Source organism: Schistocerca piceifrons, chromosome 8, assembly GCF_021461385.2.
Source record: "Schistocerca piceifrons isolate TAMUIC-IGC-003096 chromosome 8, iqSchPice1.1, whole genome shotgun sequence".
Classification (NCBI taxonomy): Eukaryota; Metazoa; Arthropoda; class Insecta; order Orthoptera; family Acrididae; genus Schistocerca; species Schistocerca piceifrons.
This window is the reverse complement of record NC_060145.1, coordinates 421,139,551-421,162,440: the sequence shown is the minus strand read 5'-3', so window position 1 is coordinate 421,162,440 and position 22,890 is coordinate 421,139,551. Positions and strand designations below refer to the sequence as shown.

The 22,890-nt window shown below is 42.6% G+C and overlaps 1 protein-coding gene across 3 annotated transcripts in view; it reads right to left on the bottom strand.

Moving 5' to 3' along the window:
* Window positions 1-1,500: 1,500 nt before the first annotated feature.
* Window positions 1,501-22,890, bottom strand: part of LOC124711627 (fatty acid-binding protein, muscle-like) — an 84,094-nt gene continuing 62,704 nt past the window's right edge. For 2 of the 3 annotated variants that reach the window (XM_047241802.1, XM_047241804.1), the window contains 2 exons: window positions 13,104-13,375; window positions 1,501-1,840 (listed from right to left, as the gene is read on the bottom strand). In XM_047241802.1, the coding sequence (XP_047097758.1) occupies window positions 1,727-1,840; window positions 13,104-13,375 (386 nt within the window). In that variant the 3' untranslated portion in view covers window positions 1,501-1,726. The remainder of the gene's footprint in view (window positions 1,841-13,103; window positions 13,376-22,890) is intronic. The other variant, XM_047241801.1, reaches the window with a different exon arrangement.

Below are 22,890 nucleotides of genomic sequence, written 5' to 3'. Positions count from 1 at the left end.
CAATTTTTCAACCTATTATTGCTGTAAACCTGTGTTGTAATGAGGTCAGCCAATGAAGACCAAAAAAGTTCGAATGTGAGAAATAATTCGTACAGTCGCAAATAGCAACGTGTACCATGAACAGCATAGTAGATACACTGATCGGTGTGGGCTGAGTGGGAATAGGGGTGCGTTTGAAGGTCACTTTTGTATCTTTCCCTTGAGTAAATCAAAACTACGGTTTGTAAGAGAAACATATCCCAGTGCAAAATTTAACTACATAAAATTTTCTGCAAAAAGGTCTTACTCATTTCTGCAGGATTAATAGTTAGCGCGTAGTGAGAGAGACAATATGAAAATCTCGCGCGTGGTTTATGAAGGGCAGTTATAATATTGCTGGTTGCATAAAACGACAGTGGTAGGGGAAGCTGAATCACTCTATATGTTTGTATGTATACAGAGCTAAATTGTGCAAATATGAAGATACTACTAACCGAACAGGAAGACTATTTATCTTGGTATAAAATGTGCTACACAGTTACCCTGACCAGCATGTACAGATCTCCTACCCACTGAGGACATCTGGTCATGGATTACTGAGAGACTGGTATATACTACCGGACAGCGATTACGACTGATGGAGTCTGGCAGTATGGAATGACGTACCCGTGTCTGTCATCCACTCTCAGTTCGACACTCATCCGGGTTAAGACCATAGTTGCTGCCAGATGTGGCACCCCTCTGTACTAAATTGCCCATTCTGTATACACCCAAATGACATACAAATTAAATGAATTGTTATCACTACATATACAATAAGTGATGTTTTCTTATTTGATGTTTCGCAATTATAATGTCAATAGTCTGTTACTAAATAGTGGTTTCCATTTGTTGAAGTATCATTTGTTTCTTAAATGTACACATAAAAATAAAACATATAGTATTAAAGACAGTGAAGTGGGCGGATATTAGTGAAATCCTCTGGGTATAGTCAGACTTGTAGGCCTGCAAAGCATATAGATTCCTTTTTAGATTGAAATAATAATTAATCTGTTGTCAAACTGGTATTTTTTTTTCTTTTCTACACAGATTTCTCAGTATGAAACAGTGTGCATTTAATTGTGTTGCACTGTTTGGGCCAAATAACATAAAGTAACTTTCTCCCAGGACTACCAATATTAATGACTTTTAGGAATTGCGAGGATACCTTTATAATTGGAGTCCTTTTTGGGTAAGTTTGATTAACTCTTTTGGCCACCTGATAATCCAGCTCTTACAGGACAACAACTGGACATTGTTTTTGAAGTGAGGTTGTTAGAATAGGAACATGAATCCGAAGACCTACAGAAATGTTTTCTGAATTTTTTCAGCAAACACGTTCTAAGTGAGCATTAACAGATTTATTTTTTAGCAATATCTAACTGAACACAATATTGTACAAAACGTAAAACAAACATTTTGTCATTTAATCACAATTGAAAGTTACAACACTTGCATTATGCATTATGCTACACAGTACTGATGACAGAGATCGTACTTTTTTGTGAAACAAAACAGGACACAAAACAAGTAAACTATAATTACATAAGACAGTGAAGTTAAAATTATGAAAGAGAAAAGTTTCAATGAAATACTGATTCATGATGGAAAGACAGCGAAGACTTTCCAAAAATGCGAAGACCATCAGTCTAGTGAGCGATGCAAGTGGTTTCTGGAGCGTACAGTCTCTAGGAAACCGCGCCACCGCTCACTTCTTGTCGACTTGAGAGAAGCGGTGGGGCGTGGCACCGTAGCCCCCCACTTCCATGCCTCGTATGGCTTCAAATATCCTTGTGCAAATAACGTTGTCCACCATAATCGTCTGAAATGAACAGAAATAACTATAGTTTCCAGCAGTGCCACCACAAAACAAAACCCAGAACAATATATTGAATACGAACAAGTAAATTTCTTCAAAGGTAACGACATTGTTTCAAAATAAGCAAAATACGAAAATAGTCATATGTCGATATGAGTTGCCATTTGCTAATACTAGCGAATGATATTCTTTACGTTGAACTCTAAATATGATTGAGACATATAATACACATAGGTTACAGTAACATAAATATCAGTTTCAGTAAACTTAGTCTTGATATGAGACCATATCACAGTGTAAAATATTTCAGCATTTCAGTCATATGACCGAAAGTTATGGTTATTTTACACTATTGTTTCTCACAATTCAGGTGTAATTGTATTCAATCTCACTCCTTATGAGGAAGTTTACACGTATAAACAGTGTGCAATTATTTGTTGTGTGCAAGAATGCAAGTCCACAGTGTAAAAATGGTTCAAATGGCTCTAAGCACTATTGGACTTAACATTTGAGGTCATCACTCTCCTAGACTGAGAACTACTTAAACCTAACTAACCTAAGGACATCACACACATCCATGCCCGAGGCTGGATTCGAACCTGCGACCGTAGCAGCAGCGCGGTTCCGGACTGAAGCGCCTAGAAATGCTCGGTCACAGCGGCGGGCTCCATAGTGGTTTTAAAAAGACATTATCGTCACTTTAGAAAGTTAAAATTATTTACTTATAAAATTCTTCAGTACATTTACGGTCTTTAACTGTTTTGAAATGCAGCAGAGACAAGATTTCACGTTTCACCATACACCTGTCAAAAAAAGTGCGAAACCCCAAAAGCAAAATTAATACGTAAATGCTGATGAATACAAGGAAAATGGTAACTGATATTTTTAATGCAGAGAAAGTATGTACATCTGACGTCTCCTATAATGCCCCAGGATCCATTTCAACCAAATTTTCTACACAAATAAAAAGCTTCATGGGTGCCAGCACTGTGGGATTTATAAGCTCCTAGCTCAAGTAGGGTCGGAGATACGAGATACATCTGCCTTTTCAGGCCCTGGCATATAGTCTGCCCTGAAGGACAGGTGTGTTGTGTGAAAATACCATCAGCCTCCTTTATCGACATTCTTTCAGAGGAATCTAAATGTCAGAGGCACGAAACGGATTGCTAGGTCCCAAGACATAGACATTCCTGCATGACAGGTATTGTTTTGAAGTAGTGTCACCTGCTTTATCAATCCAATTTGCAGGTAGGCTACATGTCAAGAGCAAAAACGGTTTTCCAGCATCTGTGCCACATCTGTGCGTAGAATACACTACATGGGGGGTGTTTTTTTGGTAGTGTTATTGGCTAGCTTTATCGACCTGATTTTTAGGCCATCCTACACATCAGGGGCAAAACAGTTTTCAAGCCTCTGGTGTGCAAGCTACCCAGTACCATAGGCAGGGAAGAATGGATAGCAAGAGAGGAAGCAGAAAGGTATGAACAGAGGGGAGCAGCAGAGGATGAGCTGAAAGGGGGAGGATTGGATGGACAGGGAGGGGCAGGAGAAGAGGGAGAACAGGCAGATAGATAGCAAGAGGGGGAGGAGAAGATGGACAGGAAGAGGTGGACAGGAGTAGATGGATAGGGAGAGAGGGCAGAAGGGGATGAACAGGAGCGTCTATAGGAAGGTCCCAGAACTGCTCTCATTAATAAACGGTCACAACGCCCATATAGTACCAGGGACAGAAAGTTGGCTGAAACCAGACGTAAACACTAATGAAATCCTAAACTCAGATTGGAATGTATACCGCAGAGACAGGCTGGACAGTGAAGGGGGAGGCGTGTTTGTAGCGATAAGAAGTGCAATAGTATTGAAGGAAATTGACGGAGATCCGAAATGTGAAATAATTTGGGTGAAGGTCACGGTTAAAGCAGGCTCAGATATGGTAATTGGGCGTCTCTATAGGCCCCCTGGCTCAGCAGCTGTTATGGCTGAGCACCTGAAGGATAATTTGGTTAATATTTCGAGTAGATTTCCCCACCATGTTATAGTTCTGGGTCAAGATTTTAATTTGCCGGATATAGACTGGGAGACTCAAACGTTCATAACGGGTGGCAGGAACAAAGAATCCAGTGAAATTTTTTGAAGTGCTTTATCTGAAAACTACTTTGAGCAGTTAAACAGAGAATCGACTCGTGGCGATAACGTATTACACCTTCTGGTGACAAACAGACCCGAACTGTTTGAAACAGTTCACGCAGAACAGGGAATCAGCGATCATAAAGCGGTTACTGAATCGATGATTTCAGCGGTAAATAGAAATATTAAAAAAGGTAGGAAGATTTTTCTGTTTAGCAAACGTGACAAAAGGCAGACTACAGAGTACCTGACGGCTCAACACAAAAGTTTCGTCTCAAGTACAGATAGTGTTGAGGATCAGTGAAGAAAGTTCAAAACCATCGTACAATATGCGTTAGATGAGTATGTGCCAAGCAAGATCGTAAGAGATGGAAAAGAGCCACCGTAGTACAACAATCGAGTTAGGAAACTGCTGCGGAAGCAAAGGGAACTTCACAGCAAACATAAACATAGCCAAAGCCTTGCAGACAAACAAAAATTACGAGAAGCGAAATGTAGTGTGAGGAGGGCTATGCGAGAGGCGTTCAATGAATTCGAAAGTAAAGTTCTATGTACTGACTTGGCAGAAAATCCTAAGAAATTTTGGTCTTATGTTAAAGCGGTAGGTGATCAAAACAAAATGTCCAGACACTCTGTGACCAAAATGGTACTGAAACAGAGGATGACAGACTAAAGGCCGAAATACTAAATGTCTTTTTCCAAAGCTGTTTCACAGAGGAAGACTGCACTGTAGTTCCTTCTCTACATTGTCGCACAGATGACAAAATGGTAGATACCGAAATAGGCGACAGAGGGATAGAGAAACAATTAAAATTGCTCAAAAGAGGAAAGGCCGCTGGACCTGATGGGATACCAGTTCGATTTTACACAGAGTACGCGAAGAAACTTGCCCCCCCCCCCCCCCCCTTCTTGCAGCGGTGTACCGTAGGTCTCTAGAAGAGCGTAGCGTTCCATAGGATTGGAAAAGGGCACAGGTCATCCCCGTTTTCAAGAAGGGACGTCAAACAGATGTGCAGAACTATAGACCTATATTTCTAACGTCGATCAGTTGTAGAATTTTGCTACACGTATTATGTTCGAGTATAATGACTTTTCTGGAGACTAGAAATCTACTCTGTAGGAATCAACATGGGTTTCGAAAAATACGGTCGTGTGAAACCCAGCTCGCGCTATTCGTCCACGACACTCAGAGAGCCATAGACACGGGTTCCCAGGTAGATGCCGTGTTTCTTGACTTCCGCAAGGCGTTCGATACAGTTCCCCACAGTCGTTTCATGAACAAAGTAAGAGCATATGGACTATCAGACCAATTGTGTGATTGGATTGAAGAGTCCCTAGATAACAGAACGCAGAATGTCATTCTCAATGGAGAGAAGTCTTCCGAAGTAAGAGTGATTTCAGGTGTGCCGCATGGGAGTGTCATAGGACCGTTGCTATTCACAATATACATAAATGACCTCGTGGATGACATCGGAAGTTCACTGAGGCTTTTTGCAGATGATGCTGTGGTACATCGAGAGGTTGTAACTATGGAAAATTGTACTGAAATGCAGGAGGATCTGCAGCGAATTGACGCATGGTGCAGGGAATGGCAATTGAATCTCAATGTAGACAAGTGTAATGTGCTGCGAATACATAGAAAGATAGTTCCCTCATCATTTAGCTACAAAATAGCAGGTCAGCAACTGGAAGCAGTTAATTCTGTAAATTATCTGGGAGTACGCATTAGGAGTGATTTAAAATGGAATGATCATATAAAGTTGATAGTCGGTAAAGCAGATGCCAGACTGAAGAATCCTAAGGAAATGCAATCCGAAAACAAAGGAAGTAGGTTACAGTACACTTGTTCACCCACTGCTTGAATACTGCTCAGCAGTGTGGGATCCGTACCAGAGTTGATAGAAGAGATAGAGAAGATCCAACGGAGAGCAGCGCGCTACGTTACAGGATCATTTAGTTATCACGAAAGCGTTACGGAGATGATAGATAAACTCCAGTGGGAGACTCTGCAGGAGAGACGATCAGTAGCTCGGTACGGGCTTTTGTTGAAGTTTCGAGAACATACCTTCACCGAGGAGTCAAGCAGTATATTGCTCCCTCCTACGTATATCTCACGAAGAGACCATGAGGATAAAATCAGAGAGATTAGAGCCCACACAGAAGCATACTGACAATCCTTCTTTCCATGAACGATACCAGACTGGAATAGAAGGGAGAACCGATAGAGGTACTCAGGGTACCCTCCGCCACACACCGTCATGTGGCTTGCGGAGAATGGATGTAGATGTAGAATGAAGTGAGGAAGGAGGAGGTCTTGGGGGAAGGGGATAGGAGGAGATGAATAAAGAGAGAAGGGTGGAAGAATGAGATGAAAAGGGAAGTGAGAAGGATGAGATGGACTGACAATGGGGGAAGAGAAGGTGAGAGGAGAAGATGTGCAGAAAGTTGGGGAGGAAGAGATGGGCAGAGAGAGATAGGGAGGAGACAGAGACTAGGATGAGGAGCAGATTGGAAGAAATGAGGAAATGAACAAAGGAAGGGGGGAGGAGACGGGCAGATGTCACGAGAAGGAGATCAACCAAGAGGGGAAGGAAGAAAAGATGTGTTCAATGTATGTGTCAAATACATATGTGGGTGAAGCCATGGGGAAAAGGCTGGTATATCTGTCTATATAAAGCTGAGTATAAGTATATCTGTCTAGATCCCTCAACTGAAGTGGATCATATTCAGCACACAGACTCCTTGTCCTGAGACAATTCAGGTAGGTGGTTTACCGCAATGTAACTCTAATTTTCTTGGAGATACAGACATGCAATATGTTTTAAGCCACTGCCATATAGGCTGCCCTTCCTGACAGGTGTGTTGTGTGGGTATAGTATTGACCTTGCATTATAGACTCACTCTGCAGGGCAGCCTACATATCAGGGACACAAAACAATTTTCCAGCCCCAACATGTAGGCTACCCCACACAACACATGTATTGCTTTGGAGTATTACCAGCCTGCTTTAGCATCCTCTTTAATGGGACGACACATGCAGATCGCTATAGCCTGGGGGAAAGTCGAGATGGATAGAAGAGGAGATTGATAGAGAGGGGGGCAGGAAGGAATAAATAAAGAGAAAGGTGATGGGTAATGGGAGAGGGGGCAGGAGAGAATTGACAGAAAGAGAGGTTTCTATGTGTATATCTGTACTCTGCAAACCACCATAAGGTGCACAGCAGAAGATATGTCCCATTGTACCAATTGTTAGGATTTCTTCCTGTCCCATCATGTATAGAGTGCAGAAAGAATGATTGTTTGAATTCCTGTGTGCATGCAGTGATTATTGTAATCTAATCCTCATGATCCCTATGTGAGTGATATGTTGGGGATTGTAGTATATTTCTAGAGTAATCATTTGAAGGGAGTTCTTGAAACTTCGTTAACAGACTTCCATGGAACAGTGATGTCTCTCTTCAAGAATCATCCAGCTCAGTTTCTTCAATATCTCTGTGACACTCTTCCATGGTTCAAATAGACCTGTGACCATTCGTGCTGCTCTTCTCTGTATACAGTCAGTATCCCCTGTCATTCCTAGTATGGGTGCCACACACTTGAACAATATTCTAGAACCAGTCACATGAGTGATTTGTAAGCAATCTCGTTTGCAGACTAATTGCACTTCCCCAGTATTCTACCAATAAACAGCAGTCTGCCACCTGCTTTACCCATGACTGAACATATCCGATAACCTCATTTCACATCCCTGCAAAGTGTTACACTCAGGTATTTGTATGAGCTGGCCGATTCCAACATTGACTCATTGTTATTATAGTCATAGAATGCTAGGTTTTTTTCGTTTGGTGAAGCGCAAAATTTTACATTTCTGAACATTTAGGGCAAATTGCCAATCTCTGCATCACGCTGAAATCTTATCAAGATCTGACTGAATATATATATGCAGCTTCTTTCAGTTAGTGATTTATTGTATATAACTGCAGTATCTGGAAGAAGCCTGATTTTACTATTTATATTCTCTGAAAGGTCCCTGGGCACACTCGAAGTTGTTTCTACATCTGACGATGACCCTCCAAGATAGCATGCTATGTCATCCCTACCAAAAAGCCTTCAATCCAATAAGAAATTTCACTTGATATTCCATTTCATCGTACTTTTGACAATAAGCGTAGGTGCAGTACTGAGTCAAAACTTTGATCCAAAGCTTTCAATATATCATGAGAGAAAAGTGCGACTTAGGCTTCAGATAATCGATGTTTTGAAATACATTCTGGTTAAAACCGAGGTCATTCTGTTCTAGATACCTCCCTGTATTTGAGATCAGAATATGTTCTAAGATTCTACAACAAATTGATGTCAATGATATTGGTCGGTAGTCCTGTGGATCGCGTCTAATACCTTCCTTGTAGGTGGATGTGACTTATGCCTTTTCCTAAGAACTGGGCACAGTTTTTCGCTCGAGGGCTTTATTATGGATTACAGTTAGAAGAGGGGATCACTCAGCCACAAATTCAGTAGAGAATCTGACAGGGATTCCATCAGGGCCTAGAGCTTTGTTCAGTTTTAACGATTTCAGCTGTTTCTCGATGCCGTTGACACTAATACTTGTTTCAGTGATCTTTTCAGTGGTATGAGGATTAAATAAGGCAAATCTCTGGGATTTCCCTTTGTAAAGTAACATTTGAAAACGGAGTTAAGCATTTCAGCTTTTGTTTTGTTACTCCTTAATTTCAGTTCCAGTCTCATTCGCTAGGGACTGGTCACTAAATTGTGCGCCCCTAACAGCATTTTCATATGACCACAATTTCTTTGGGTTCCGTGAAAGAGCACTCTAGCTCCAATCTTCCTGTATCATCTGGCATTTTCCAAGTGTACCTCCTCCTCTTGTGATCCTTGAACAGAGTATTCGCTATTACTGGCTGAAGTTTATTACAGAACTCAATTAGTCTTTCTTCTCTATCATTCCTTGTCCCAAGCCCACATTCTCCTGTGACCTTTTCTTCTACTCTTTCTGCTACAACTGCATTCCAGTCCCCCATGAATATTAGATTTTCGTTTGTCTTCATGTACTGTATCACATTCCCAGTATTCTCATATTCTTTCTCTATCTCTCCATCTTCAGCTTGACGTCGGCATGTATATCTGAACTATTGTTGACAATGTTTCTTTTTCTGTCGATTCTGGTGAGAACAACCGTATCACTGAACTGTTCACAGTAACACACTCTCTGCCTTACCTTCCTATTCATAACGAATCCTACCCCCATTATACAATTTTCTGCTGCTGTTGATATCACCCTATACTCATCTGACCAGAAATCCTTGTCTTCTTTCCATTTCACTTCACTAACCCCTATTACATCTAGATTGAGCCTTTGAATTTCCCTTTTCAGATTTTCTATTTTCTCTACCACGTTCATGATTCTGGCATTCCATGGCCTTACTTTTCCCTACCACATTCAAGCTTCTGGCATTCCATGGCCTGACTCGTAAGAGGTTGTCCCTCGTTCATTATTCAATCTCTTTTTTGTGGTCACCTCCCCCTTGGCAGTCTCCTCCCAGAGATCGGAATGGGTGACCATTCCGCAATCTTTCGCCAATGGAGTGATCATCATGATATTTTTTTACTTACAGGCCACATGTCCTGTGTGTATATATCATGTGTCTTTTATGCAGTGGTTCCCATGGCCTTCTGCATCTTCATACCGTTGATCATTGCTGATTGTTCCGCCTTTAAGGGCATTTTCCCACCCCAAGGACAAGAGAGTGCCCTGAACCTCTGTCCACTACTCCACCCTCTTTGACAAAGCTGTTGGCAGAATGAGGGTACTTTTTGTGCCCAAAGTCTTCAGCCACCAATGTTGATTATTAATCAAAGTTTAATTGGTGGCAGGTTTCGTACCAGGGAGCCAGGACATTTTGATTACTAATCGAAGTCGCTACCCCTAGACCACAGATGCTACTTCTCTTACAGATCGATTTGTGTCACCCTCTTTTAACTGGAGGTGCCCATGTGTTATGTCTGGGATAGGATGTGTGTGGAGAGTGTGGGCAAGAGGGAATGTAAAGACATAGAAGGATGGCGAGAAGGGGGAGGAGGAGGAGGAGGAGGAGGAGAGAGAGAGAGAGAGCATATGAATATACGTGTATGATCTCGTCCCATTTCCCTGGACCAAAGTGTGACGAATCTTACACACAAACTCCTTGCTGAGAGGACAAACAGACAGTGGCTTATAATGCTCTTGCTCTAATATTTCTGGTGTGCTTTTTAAGACACTGCCTATAGAGTCCCCTGCACGACAGATGTGTTGTATGGGAACAGTATCGACCTGCATTATCGACCTGATTTGCAGTGCAGCCTACACATCAGGGTCAGGAAACTGTTTTTCAGGCCCCAACATGTAGACTGCCCACCACAACAGACATATTGTTTTGGAGTAGTCTCGGTCTGCTTTATTGGTTTGTTTTGCAGCCTGCACATAATTGGGAAAAAAGAGTTTTCAGGCCCTTGGCATATAAGTTGTGCTGCATGAAATTTGTGTGGTAGTAGTAGTAGTAGTAGTAGTACCAGCCTGTAGTAGAGGTACCAGCCTGCTTTAGGGGCCTGTTTTGCAGAAGCTACAGGCACAGATAAAGAGGTGGCTGGAGACGGTGGGTACAGAGAGAGGGACAGGAGACCAAAGACTGTAAGGGGGAGAGGAGAAGACTGACAGACAGAGGGGGAGAAAGAGAGGGGAGGATGAGATGAACAGTGGGAGGGGGTGGAGGAGATGGACAGAAAGACAAAAGAGATGGGCTGAAAGGTGAAATGGACAGATAGGTGGCGAGGAGATGATGAACAAAGAGGTGACAAGAGAAAATGGTCCAAGGGATGATGAAATATGAACTCTGGTTTTTGAACTGAAATAACATGATGTGGTGTGATATGTGCCTTGGCCATTTTGAACTTACGATTTTTTAAACTGAAGTAACACAGTGTTGTATGATATACATGTGCATTATATGTGACATATACATATGTAGGCAAGCCTGCACCTAAAAGACCAGTATATATACAAGTGCATATACATAGCAGACTATGGTTCAAATGGCTCTGAGCACTATGGGACTTAACATCTATGGTCATCAGTCCCCTAGAACTTAGAACTACTTAAACCTAACTAACCTAAGGACATCACACAACACCCAGCCATCACGAGGCAGGGAAAATCCCTGACCCCGCCGGGAATCGAACCCGGGAACCTGGGCGTCATAGCAGACTATGCATGTGGATATATGTCCAGGATCTCCTCCAAAATCCGTTGATCAGTTTCAACCAAATTTAGCACAGAGACAGGAAACTTCACATGTATCAACACTATGATGTTTATAACTTCTTAGCTCCAGTAGGAGTGGAGATACAGGCGCACACACGTTTTTTCAGCCTCTGCCATATGGGTTGCCGACCATGAGAGGTATGTTGTGACAGTAGTGTTGACCTGCTTTATCGACCTGTTTTACAGAAGCTATATGTGCAGTTGGGCATGGCTGGAGGAAATTTGAGATGGATAAGGAGGGGATGGATAGGGAGAGAGGGAGCAGGAGATGGTGAACCAAAAGGTAGGGGGGAGGAGACAGACAGAGGGAATGAGGAGAGGGAGAGTGTGGGAGGCAAGAGATGGGTTGGACAGAGGGAGGAGGAAATGCATAGGGAGAGAGGAGAATAGGAGAGAGATAGGGAGAGGCAGAAGAATAGGGTCAGGTGGGGAGAAGAATGTGTAAGGTGAGGAAGGCAGGAGGAAACTGATAGAGATAGGGGGCAGGAGAGGATGGGGGGGGGGGGTGAGAGGGGCAGGAGGAAGCGAGCAGAGATGGGGAGAAGGAGATAAGCAGGGAGGTGGCGAGGAGGAGACAGTCAGCTAGAGAGGGGGCAGAAAGAGATGAATAGAGATTTGGGAGGGAGGAGATGGTCAGGGAGAGAGACAGGGAGAAGGAGATATACAGAGTGAGGGCAAGAGAAGATGGATCAAGAGCGGGAGGAGGACGTAATGTGTGTAATATGTATATCGAAGACATTCACAGATGAAACCACAGGGAAAAGACTGGAAATCTAATTTCCATATTTCCTGCCCTATCGTTCTCAAGGTAACAATGTCCCATGTCCCTTTATTACAACATGAATCCATTGTACACAGAGGTTCAGGAATGTATCCACTTTCGGCATGTACAGTAAGGTGTCAGTGTATGAGTCCATGAGATGTGGGGCATGTTCACAGAGAATATCCGTTCAGCATAATAACGCAGCTCAAGAACACAAATCGACTTGGCAGTCATTAAGTTTTTGATAAAGTTCCAGGTTTGCATTGGATAACGCTCACTGATTTGATTATTTTCACATTGGGATCTACAGTTATGAGAGTTACAGTACTGCATTTGGATGTCTGTTCATACAGGTCATTGCAGAACCTAATTTACATGTACTGAATCAAAATGGTGATTAAAGATGGCGGAAAAGAACTTTCATTTTGTCACTGCAATAGCCCTAATACTGAACTTAGAATATTGACGTAACTCGGAATGATTCATTTTTGCAAAGGAATCATTTCATTTGACCATTTGCAGTCACTGTAGACAGCACAGTTAAACAGTTCTTTGCCTCTTCGACCACAAACTTGAAGCTCTGATAGCAGGAAGATATAAAACCCCTGAAAAAAAGTTTTACACTTTTTGTATATTTGCGAAAGTATGTGTGCTTAGATTTAAAGGAGACAGGAAAATAAAGAATAATCTGTAATGGATTCGAAAAACTGCAACAGTGATATAGGTAGTATATCAGTCAGGTAGCTGCGGGGAAGGGAGAATTTATTCTTCAAGTGAAAGCTGGGAATTTCTTAGAGCCTGCTCTCACTCCTCTCCTTAATTCTTCTGCCCACCGGACCCTATTCATCTACTCCTTCTACCTCTCCCTGTCTCTCTCATAATCTCCTCCCTCCCTATACATCTCGTCCTCCTCTGCTCCAACCCGTCTCGTGCCTCCCACTCTCTCCTCATTCTCCTCTCCCTGTCTGTCCCCTCCCCATCAACCTTTGTACTCGCCTTTTACGAGCGATATATCTGAGCCGTATCTGCTGTTCTTAGTTGAGACAGATGTGCACCTCACTCACCATCTTGAGCTCTTCTGTAGTGAACTCGAACACGTAGGTGACGAGTTTGTGCCCCCTCTCCACCCAGGTAAGAGTGTTGCCCTCTAGCGTACAGGTACGGATGACTCGCCGGCCGTCCTCGGTCTTCACCCACTTCTCTTCACCCAGCTGGAATGTGTTGGACGTCGTGAAAATGCCCGTCGTCGATATCATCGTGTACTTGTTTCCAGCTCTCATCAGGATCATGGCAGGACGCACACTGTTGCCGATCTTCCGCGACAAGAAGCCTATGCCTGAAAGAGAATGGTATCGTCGTATCGTACACACAACACAGCAGATATTACACCATTTTAATCGAACAGTTCCAAGTTCCAATACGATCATACGATAGGATAAAGCTTTTATAACAACACGAAACAGCCTTAAGAAGTTCCCAAATACTGATGAAAGAGAGGGGTCACCTGGAAATATTGACATTGTGGAAGAAGGAATCATCAAGAGTTCGAGACGATCCTGATATCAACGTACATCCTGTCTACAGATGAGCTTGGAGTCTCTGAGAAACATGTTACTCTTGGATTTAAAATTCCAACCATATAAAATGCTGGTGGCTCAGCATACCAAAGACAGGGACCTCAGACAATGGAAGCTCTTTGTTGTTTGTATGCAATTGTTCTTAAAAGGTGACCCAAATACAATAATATTTATGGTCGATGATGCGTATTTTCACTTAAATGATCAGTTAAGAAACAGCTATTGTTTTTGGGCCATTAAAATCCTTTTCTGCTTCGTGAAACATCTCTTCATGCATGGTGCGACGGTGAAACTGGGCCTTTTTTGTTGCAGTGAACGCCCCATATTACGTAAATTTGCAGAGCACGTTCTTTCTGCCAGAATCGTGGAGACGACGGATAAACACGAGGAGTTTCATTTTTGACAAGATGCTGCAACATCTCACCGTGCAAAAGTATCCGTTTCTGTTGTGAGGAACATTTCCGCTGAACGCCTCATTTATCGTGTAGGTGACGTGCTGTGGCCACCAAATCGCCAAACTTGACCGCTCTTGATTTTTCCTTGTGGTGTATTTGAAGGAGTTTGTGTTCTAGTAGAAAGCATCACTAGTTCTTTAGGAGCTGTTTGCAGACGACGCAGTTCCCGATAACAAAGTAGCAACGCCAGAAGGCAGCATCGATGTTGCAGAATGACCTCCAGAGGATTGATAAACATACAAGCTCTAGCAGTAGACACAGTGAATGCGAATAAGTCTAGCATTTTGCGTATTCATAGGAAAAGAAATCCGTACTGTAAAACTGCACTATTTTTGACAAATTTCTGCAAACAGTATCTACCGTAAAATATCTAGGCGCAACTATCCAGAGCGACGTTAGTGGAAAGACCACCTAAAAAACTCTTAGAGAAAACAGATGCCAGACTAAGATTCATAGAAAGAATCATAGGGAAATGTAACTCATCCACGAAGGAAGTGTTTTATAAAGCGCTTGTTCGCCCAATTCTTGAGCATTGTTTATCAGTCTGGGATACTTACCAAGTAGGTCTCGAAGAACAGATAGAGAGGATCCAAAGAAGAGCGGCGCAGTTTGTCACGGAATCGTTTAGTCGATGCGAGAGCGTCACAGGAATGCTCAACGAACTCCGGTGGCATATGTTACAAGATAGGTGTTGCGCATGACGGAGAGGTTTGCTACTAAACTTTCGAGAGAACACTTGCCTGGAGGAGTCTGACGACATGTTACTCCCACCCAGATACTTCTCTCGAAATGACCACTATTAGAAAAATCGAAAAGAAAATAGAGCTAGTGCAGTAATTCTTCCTACGCGCCATTAGCGAGTGGAACAGGGTAATGGAGATCAGTTAGTGGTACCAAAAGTATCCATCGCCACACTCTGTTAGGTGGTTTACGGAGTGTGATGTAGATGAGCTTGTATGTTAAACTGAAAAACTGTCATTACAGAAGAATATTGTTTTATTGACAACGATTGTTTTCCCGAATTCGGAGCAGCTTATGGCAGGAGGTTGAAAATTGAATTAGAGACAATGGCCAACACTCGGGTGATAATTTTTTGTAATGACCGCATAGATCAAATAGATGATGTTAACCTCTGATTTTATGTAAATCGACTTATTTGTTTATGCAATATACTATTGCTCATTTGAAAACCGGCCGTTTCCCGCAGGTAACAAGGCATTTTCATTAATTTGTATTACAGAGGAGTAGCAGAATATTTGATAGGTACTTCTCTCGAAATGACCACTACTAGAAAAATCGAAAAGAAAATAGAGCTAGTGCAGTAATTCTTCCTACGCGCCATTAGCGAGTGGAACAGGGTAATGGAGATCAGTTAGTGGTACCAAAAGTATCCATCGCCACACTCTGTTAGGTGGTTTACGGAGTGTGATGTAGATGAGCTTGTATGTTAAACTGAAAAACTGTCATTACAGAAGAATATTGTTTTATTGACAACGATTGTTTTCCCGAATTCGGAGCAACTTATGGCAGGAGGTTGAAAATTGAATTAGAGACAATGGCCAACACTCGGGTGATAATTTTTTGTAATGACCGCATAGATCAAATAGAAGATGTTAACCTCTGATTTTATGTAAATCGACTTATTTGTTTATGCAATATACTATTGCTCATTTGAAAACCGGCCGTTTCCCGCAGGTAACAAGGCATTTTCATTAATTTGTATTACAGAGGAGTAGCAGAATATTTGATTCTATGTTGTTTTACGTGAGTTTCTGCTGGGGCTAAAACCATTTTGGATGTATATTGATCTATTTCTTCCCACTTACGATCTTTCGTACTGAGATTTATCGCAAACTAACGATGGACGAACGCAGTTAAACTAAAGATACAATACCCTCCCACAATTACAGGTTATGGTTTCAGCAAACTCAAAGGGAAGCTGCACAGTATTTTGTTAAGTAAGGCGTAAGACAGTCCCGACAAACAAAATTTAGTTCGAGGCAAACACAGTAGTAGATAACTTGTGGAAGCAGAGCCTGCGTTTACTGGTATGGCTTAAAAGGAGCATGTTTTCTGCTCAACGGTTATTTCATCCTGGCGCCACGCTTAAACACAAAAACAATACGATGTGGCCTAAGATTTACTGGATTCACTCTCCGGTAGCATGGGACTCGAAACTACGTCTGGCCGTCCAGATTCAGCTTATCCGTAGCCCTGCTGAATCAGTTAAGGCAAGTGATGACATGCGCGTGATGAGTGGTGACAAAATGTGCGTATATACAAATAAACGATTTAGCAGATACAATCAGCAGCCCTATTAGACTCTGCGCTGACGATGCTGTTGCGTTGAGCAAAGTATCGTTGTTGGATGATCGCATGGAACTGCAGAAAACCTTGGACAAAACTTCCAATTGGTGGAACGAATTCCAGCTCTCTTTAAATCTGGGTAAATGTAAGGTAGTTTCTATAACCAAGAAAAAAATCTGAAAGTATCCGATTACAACATTCGTGGTGTACACCCAAGTACATAATATCGTATACCTATACCAAGGAGAGGTGTGAAATGCGACGAACACGTAAAATGAGTATTATAAAAAGTGAATGGAAGATTTGGATTTGTGGGATGGGTTCTGGCGAAATAAGAGAGAGTGTGTGTGTGTGTGTGTGTGTGTGTGTGTGTGTGTGTGTGTAAATGTAGTCGCATACAAGGCACCAGTGCAACCAATTCTAAAGAACTGTTCTGTATTTGGAATACTTGTCTGAGATGTATGGAAACAGACGTCGAAAGTATTCATAGATGCGCTGGTGCGATCATAACGAGTCTCTGTCGCCTGTACGGAAGTGTAACAGAGATATTGGCGGAAACTGAATGAGAGTCAGTGGAAGAAAGGCGACGAAGTTTTTTAGAAAGCCTGTTGCACAAATTTAGACAACATGTGTTCGCCTGATTTTACGACCATTCTACTGACACTGTTGTATATTGCGTCCAGAGATCATAAGAGGGATTATGGTGCGTACAGAGGCATACAGAAAGTCATGTTTCCCATCGTACAATACGCGGAGAGAAAAATAATCCTTTTTCTGTCCTTTCCATTCTCTAAATTTAACCAAAAGTGTTTCGAGAGAACTGTAGAAGGGCCTGCGAAGTGTATTCGTAGACGTAATCTACCATGAATATTTCATTCTTTGAATTAATGTACATATTATTTTAAATCATCGTCATTGGAGCGACATGACTGGGAGAGTGGGAAATGTGGCACTAGATAACATTATGGGGAATAATCGAGAATGTTACTCGTATAAATAACAACGGCAAAATCCTGAGAGATTTTGCATACATCAGTAACTTACGCATCATTAATACATATTTAAGGCAAACAGAAACACACAAAATAACCTAAGTAGAGAGAGTGTGGCAATCAGAGTTATTTCTGGTCAATCATAAACAGCCTTAATGTTTGCGGGTGGAACAGTGTAAAAAGTAGCACAACAAAATACAGACTTACATACATCAACAAATGTGTTGAACATCCCCATATATCGTGCATGTGTTATGCTATTGTGACTGTTCCTGTATCAATTAGGCGGCCACCCCTGGCGTTGTTCGTAAATATACAATACGCACAGTAACCACGAGCGCTACCTGCGGTTGGAACGCTGAACTCGAATGGATTGCAGATATTTCAGTTGAACGCGTAGCAGCAGTATGGACGGATTAGGGACTTCTGTAGAACAGCGGAGTTAACTTCCATCATGACACGAAGGACGATCGAAGCAATGACTAGGTCCATGTCATCACGTTATGAACATAATGCTTGTCAACGAGGAAAGATATTCGCCGTCTGCACTGGAGTCTAGGTAATATGGTGCACCCATGGAAATGGTTTCAATTAACAAATACTGTTCAGGACTTACACCGCACAGGTCGTCCACGTTCGACAAGTGCACAGGATAATCGATAGTTCCGTCATACGGAGATCGCGGTGCCACGCGAGTCAGCAACGCGAATCGATAGCAGAGTCATTAGCGAGGCCTCGCTGAAATCCGCAGCGCCGTATAGGAGGCGCTCCAGAAGACCACGACTCCACTCTCACAAGGGAAACTCCCCATTCCAACTCTCTCAGATTTAGTAATAAGAGGTCTCAGTGGATAGCCCGTCACAATTGATCGCAGATCAAGCATGAAAACTGGAAGAAAGTGTACTGAACAGTGAAAAAAAAAGTAAATCGAAACAGTGAACTGTCAAAAAATGTTCAAATGTGTGTGAAGTCGTATGGGACTTAACTGCTAAAGTCATCAGTCCCTAAGCTTTTTTTTTGGTCATCAGTCTACTGACTGGTTTGACGCGGCCCGCCACAAATTCCTTTCCTGTGCTAACCTCTTCATCTCAGAGTAGCACTTGCAACCTACGTCCTCAATTATTTGCTTGACGTATTCCAAACTCTGTCTTCCTCTACAGTTTTTGCCCTCTACAGCTCCCTCTAGTACCATGGAAGTCATTCCCTCATGTCTTAGCAGATTATCATCCTGTCCCTTCTCCTAATCAGTGTTTTCCACATATTCCTCTCCGATTCTGCGTAGAGCCTCCTCATTCCTTACCTTATCAGTCCACCTAATTTTCAACATTCGTCTATAGCACCACATCTCAAATGCTTCGATTCTCTTCTGTTCCGGTTTTCCCACAGTCCATGTTTCACTACCATACAATGCTGTACTCCAGACGTACATCCTCAGAAATTTCTTCCTCAAATTAAGGCCGGTATTTGATATTAGTAGACTTCTCTTGGCCAGAAATGCCTTTTTTGCCATAGCGAGACTGCTTTTGATGTCCCCCTTGCTCCGTCCGTCATTGGTTATTTTACTGCCTAGGTAGCAGAATTCCTTAACTTCATTGACTTCGTGACCATCAATCCTTATGTTAAGTTTCTCGCTGTTCTCATTTCTACTACTCCTCATTACCTTCATCTTTCTCCGATTTACTCTCAAACCATAGTGTGTACTCATTAGACTGGCCGGCCGAAGTGGCCGTGCGGTTAAAGGCGCTGCAGTCTGGAACCGCAAGACCACTACGGTCGCAGGTTCGAATCCTGCCTCGGGCATGGATGTTTGTGATGTCCTTAGGTTAGTTAGGTTTAACTAGTTCTAAGTTCTAGGGGACTAATGACCTCAGCAGTTGAGTCCCATAGTGCTCAGAGCCATTTGAACCATTTGAACTCATTAGACTGTTCATTCCGTTCAGCAGATCATTTAATTCTTCTTCACTTTCACTCAGGATAGCAATGTCATCAGCGAAACGTATCATTGATATCCTTTCACCTTGTATTTTAATTCCATTCCTGATACTTTCTTTTATTTCCATCATTGCTTCCTCGATGTACAGATTGAAGAGTAGGGGCGAAAGGCTACAGCCTTGTCTTACACCCTTCTTAATACGAGCACTTCGTTCTTGATCGTCCACTCTTATAATTCCCTCTTGGTTGTTGTACATATTGTATATGACCCGTCTCTCCCTATAGGTTACCCCTACTTTTTTCAGACTCTCGAACTGTTTGCACCATTTTATATTGTCGAACGCTTTTTCCAGGTCGACAAATCCTATGAAAGTCTCTTGATTTTTCTTTAGCCTTGCTTCCATTATCAGCCGTAACGTCAGAATTGCCTCTCTCGTCCCTTTACTTTTCCTAAAGCCAAACTGATCGTCACCTAGCGCATTCTCAATTTTCTTTTCCATTCTTCTGTATATTATTCTTGTAAGCAGCTTCGATGCATGAGCTGTTAAGCTGATTGTGCGATAGTTCTCGCACTTGTCAGCTCTTGCCGTCTTCGGAATTGTGTGGATGATGCTTTTCCGAAAGTCAGATGGTATATCGCCAGACTCATATATTCTACACACCAACGTGAATAGTCGTTTTCTTGCCACTTCCCCCAATGATTTTAGAAATTCTGATGGAATGTTATCAATCCCTTCTGCCTTCTTCGAGCGTAAGTCCTCCAAAGCTCTTTAAATTCCGATTTCAATACTGGATCCCCTATCTCTTCTAAATCGACTCCTGTTTCTTCTTCTGTCACATCAGACAAATCTTTACCCTCATAGAGGCTTTCAATGTATTCTTTCCACCTATCTGCTCTCTCCTCTGCATTTAACAGTGGAATTCAAGTGCACTCTTAATGTTACCACCGTTGCTTTTAATGTCACCAAAGGTTGTTTTGACTTTCCTGTATGCTGAGTCTGTCCTTCCGACAATCAAATCTTTTTCGATGTCTTCACATTTTTCCTGCAGCCATTTCGTCTTAGCTTCCCTGCACTTCCTATTTATTTCATTTCTCAGCGACTTGTATTTCTATATTCCTGATTTTTCCGGAACATGTTTGTACTTCCTCCTTTCATCAATCAACTGAAGTATTTCTTCTGTTACCCATGGTTTCTTCGCAGCTCCCTAAGCTTACACACTACTTAACCTAAGTTATCCTAAGGACAAACACACACACCCATGCCCGAGGGAGAGCTCGAACCTCCGCCTGGACCAGCCGCACAGTCCATGACTGCAGCGCCTTAAACCGCTCGGCTGCTCCCGCGTGACAGTGAACTGTCCAAGCTCAACAAGTGCAACACCAATCAAAAAACGGAAGTGACGAAGTTGTGGTTGCGTAGCCACGGTATTGGACTGTCAAGCGGGTGAGCAGTGTTCAAAGCTCCCTCGTACCCTCATTTTATTTGTTTTTCGTTGTTCGCTGTATTCAGATCTGTGTCTGTGTCGTGGTGTAACGTCCGTTTGCAACAGCGAGCTGTAGGGAAGGGATCTGTAATGAAAATTGATTCTGCACAACTAGTCTGTTAGCAAAAGAAAGGAAGTGGGATGACAGGGCGATAAGTCAACCGAATCTTCCACTGGTAAACACGTTCTGGTGTGTCATACGCGGCGTTAGATACAGTAGGTGTGCCATATGACCGGACCTAATTTGTACGCCTAGTGAGTAAGTGAGATATGCCTCCTTGCCCGATTTAGGAGTTCGTTTGAATGTGAATGTGAATGTGATCACTCCCAAGGAAATGATGAAAACATAGCAGTTTGTCACACAAGCTACAACAAATGAACGGAACAGTTTCACAATCACACAGTTTCTCTGCGCTCTGTCAGAACATATGATTTTTAAGGTTTTTGACGATGCGTCTCGTTTCGTCTCGTTTGGGAAATTTTGACTCTTGAATTTCTTTGTTGTAAAATAGTTCACGTCCGTTTGTTTGTTGTTTTGATGTCTGTGAGACGACTACGTGGTATCTCGCCTGCTCTCACTCTTCGTCACATTTACTTGCGACGGTAATGTATTCTTACCACATGACTTATATTCTATAACCAATATATAGTATGACAACTGCCAAGACTACAGAAAGAAAGCAAACATTTCTGTGACCGGACGGTCTTCCACAAAGTTCTGAAACAAAAAAGAAAGACACCAGAGGGTTTACAACGGCTCGCCCGCTTTGTAGCCCAAGACCACGACCACTTAAACACGACACCACAGCTGTTACTCCTCTACTCAATGTTGCACTTGTCGAGCTTCGACCGTCCATTGTTTCTATTTTGCTTTTTTTTATAGTTCAGTATACCTTCTTCCTGTTCTCATGCTTGATCTGTGTTCAGTTTTTGATGGGCTGTCCTCTGGGTCATCTTACCACTAAATCTGAGGGAGATGCGATGGGAGGTTCCCTTGTCAGTAACGACAGCCCTCGCACTCAAGTCAAAGTAGTGTCGAGCATGCAAGAGCCCAGGCCCAGTTCGTGACACCATCTGAAGGAGTCAAATATTATGGAAGAAGACCAACACGAGAGTTAAAGCTTCTGACGTACTTGTTCTTTGAAATGTGGAATACTGTACTGCAGCAGAACAGTTTGTTAATCTATGCATCAAGTGGTGCTCTGTCAATAACAGTAATAAAGTGAATTAAAATTTCGCGTGTTCTAGTTCAATGTGTCACCTCACCAAGCAATCAAAGAACGCACCGTCGTCGCCGGATGACTGTAGTTTTTTTCTGGCCGCAACATCGATATATACGACTTTTGAGTCAAAGGGACGGCGGGCTGACTGCTCCTGAACTGTATTCTGCTTTCTAAGAAGCTATTTGTTTCGCATCATACTGTCAGGATACGATTGTACGATGCGAGTTTCCATTCCCGACGACCGTGGTAAACACGACGTCCTACACCAGGATTCCATTGACTCTGTTACGAATGGGCAACAAATCATACAGAATGGATACTCCAGATTTGGCATCGGCTGTTGTTTACAGACGAAATTCGTATCTGTTTGTTTCCTGATAATCGCAGGCAACGTGTTTGGAAACACCACAATAATATGTAACGCCTCCAACACTATGTCCTACATGAGCAGCAAGGAGGTGGTGGAGTGATGTTCTGGTTAGCGTTACACGTGACCACCGCACACCTCTCGTGGTTATTGAGGGCAGCCTCACTGATCTTATGGCAAAAGGACGGGACTCTGCCTGAATAGTGGGGCTGTAACGCCAACATTTTGGTTACAGTGTCACACTTCAGACTGCTAACATTACATGAATGGAGTGGGTTACCTGCTTCACGGGCATGAATCCATTTGCAGTTGTGTGGGACCGGTTGAAACGAGCTGTTGTTGGACGTCGACAACGATACATACTCCGCGTGACTTACGCAGAATCGCCATTGAAGAGTGGGAAAAATTGGACCAGGACTGGCTTGATCATCTCATCGATTCTATGACGCGATCGATTCAAGCCTGGGTTCCACCACATACTGACGTTGCTCAGGACTGTTGTGGAAAACCTCA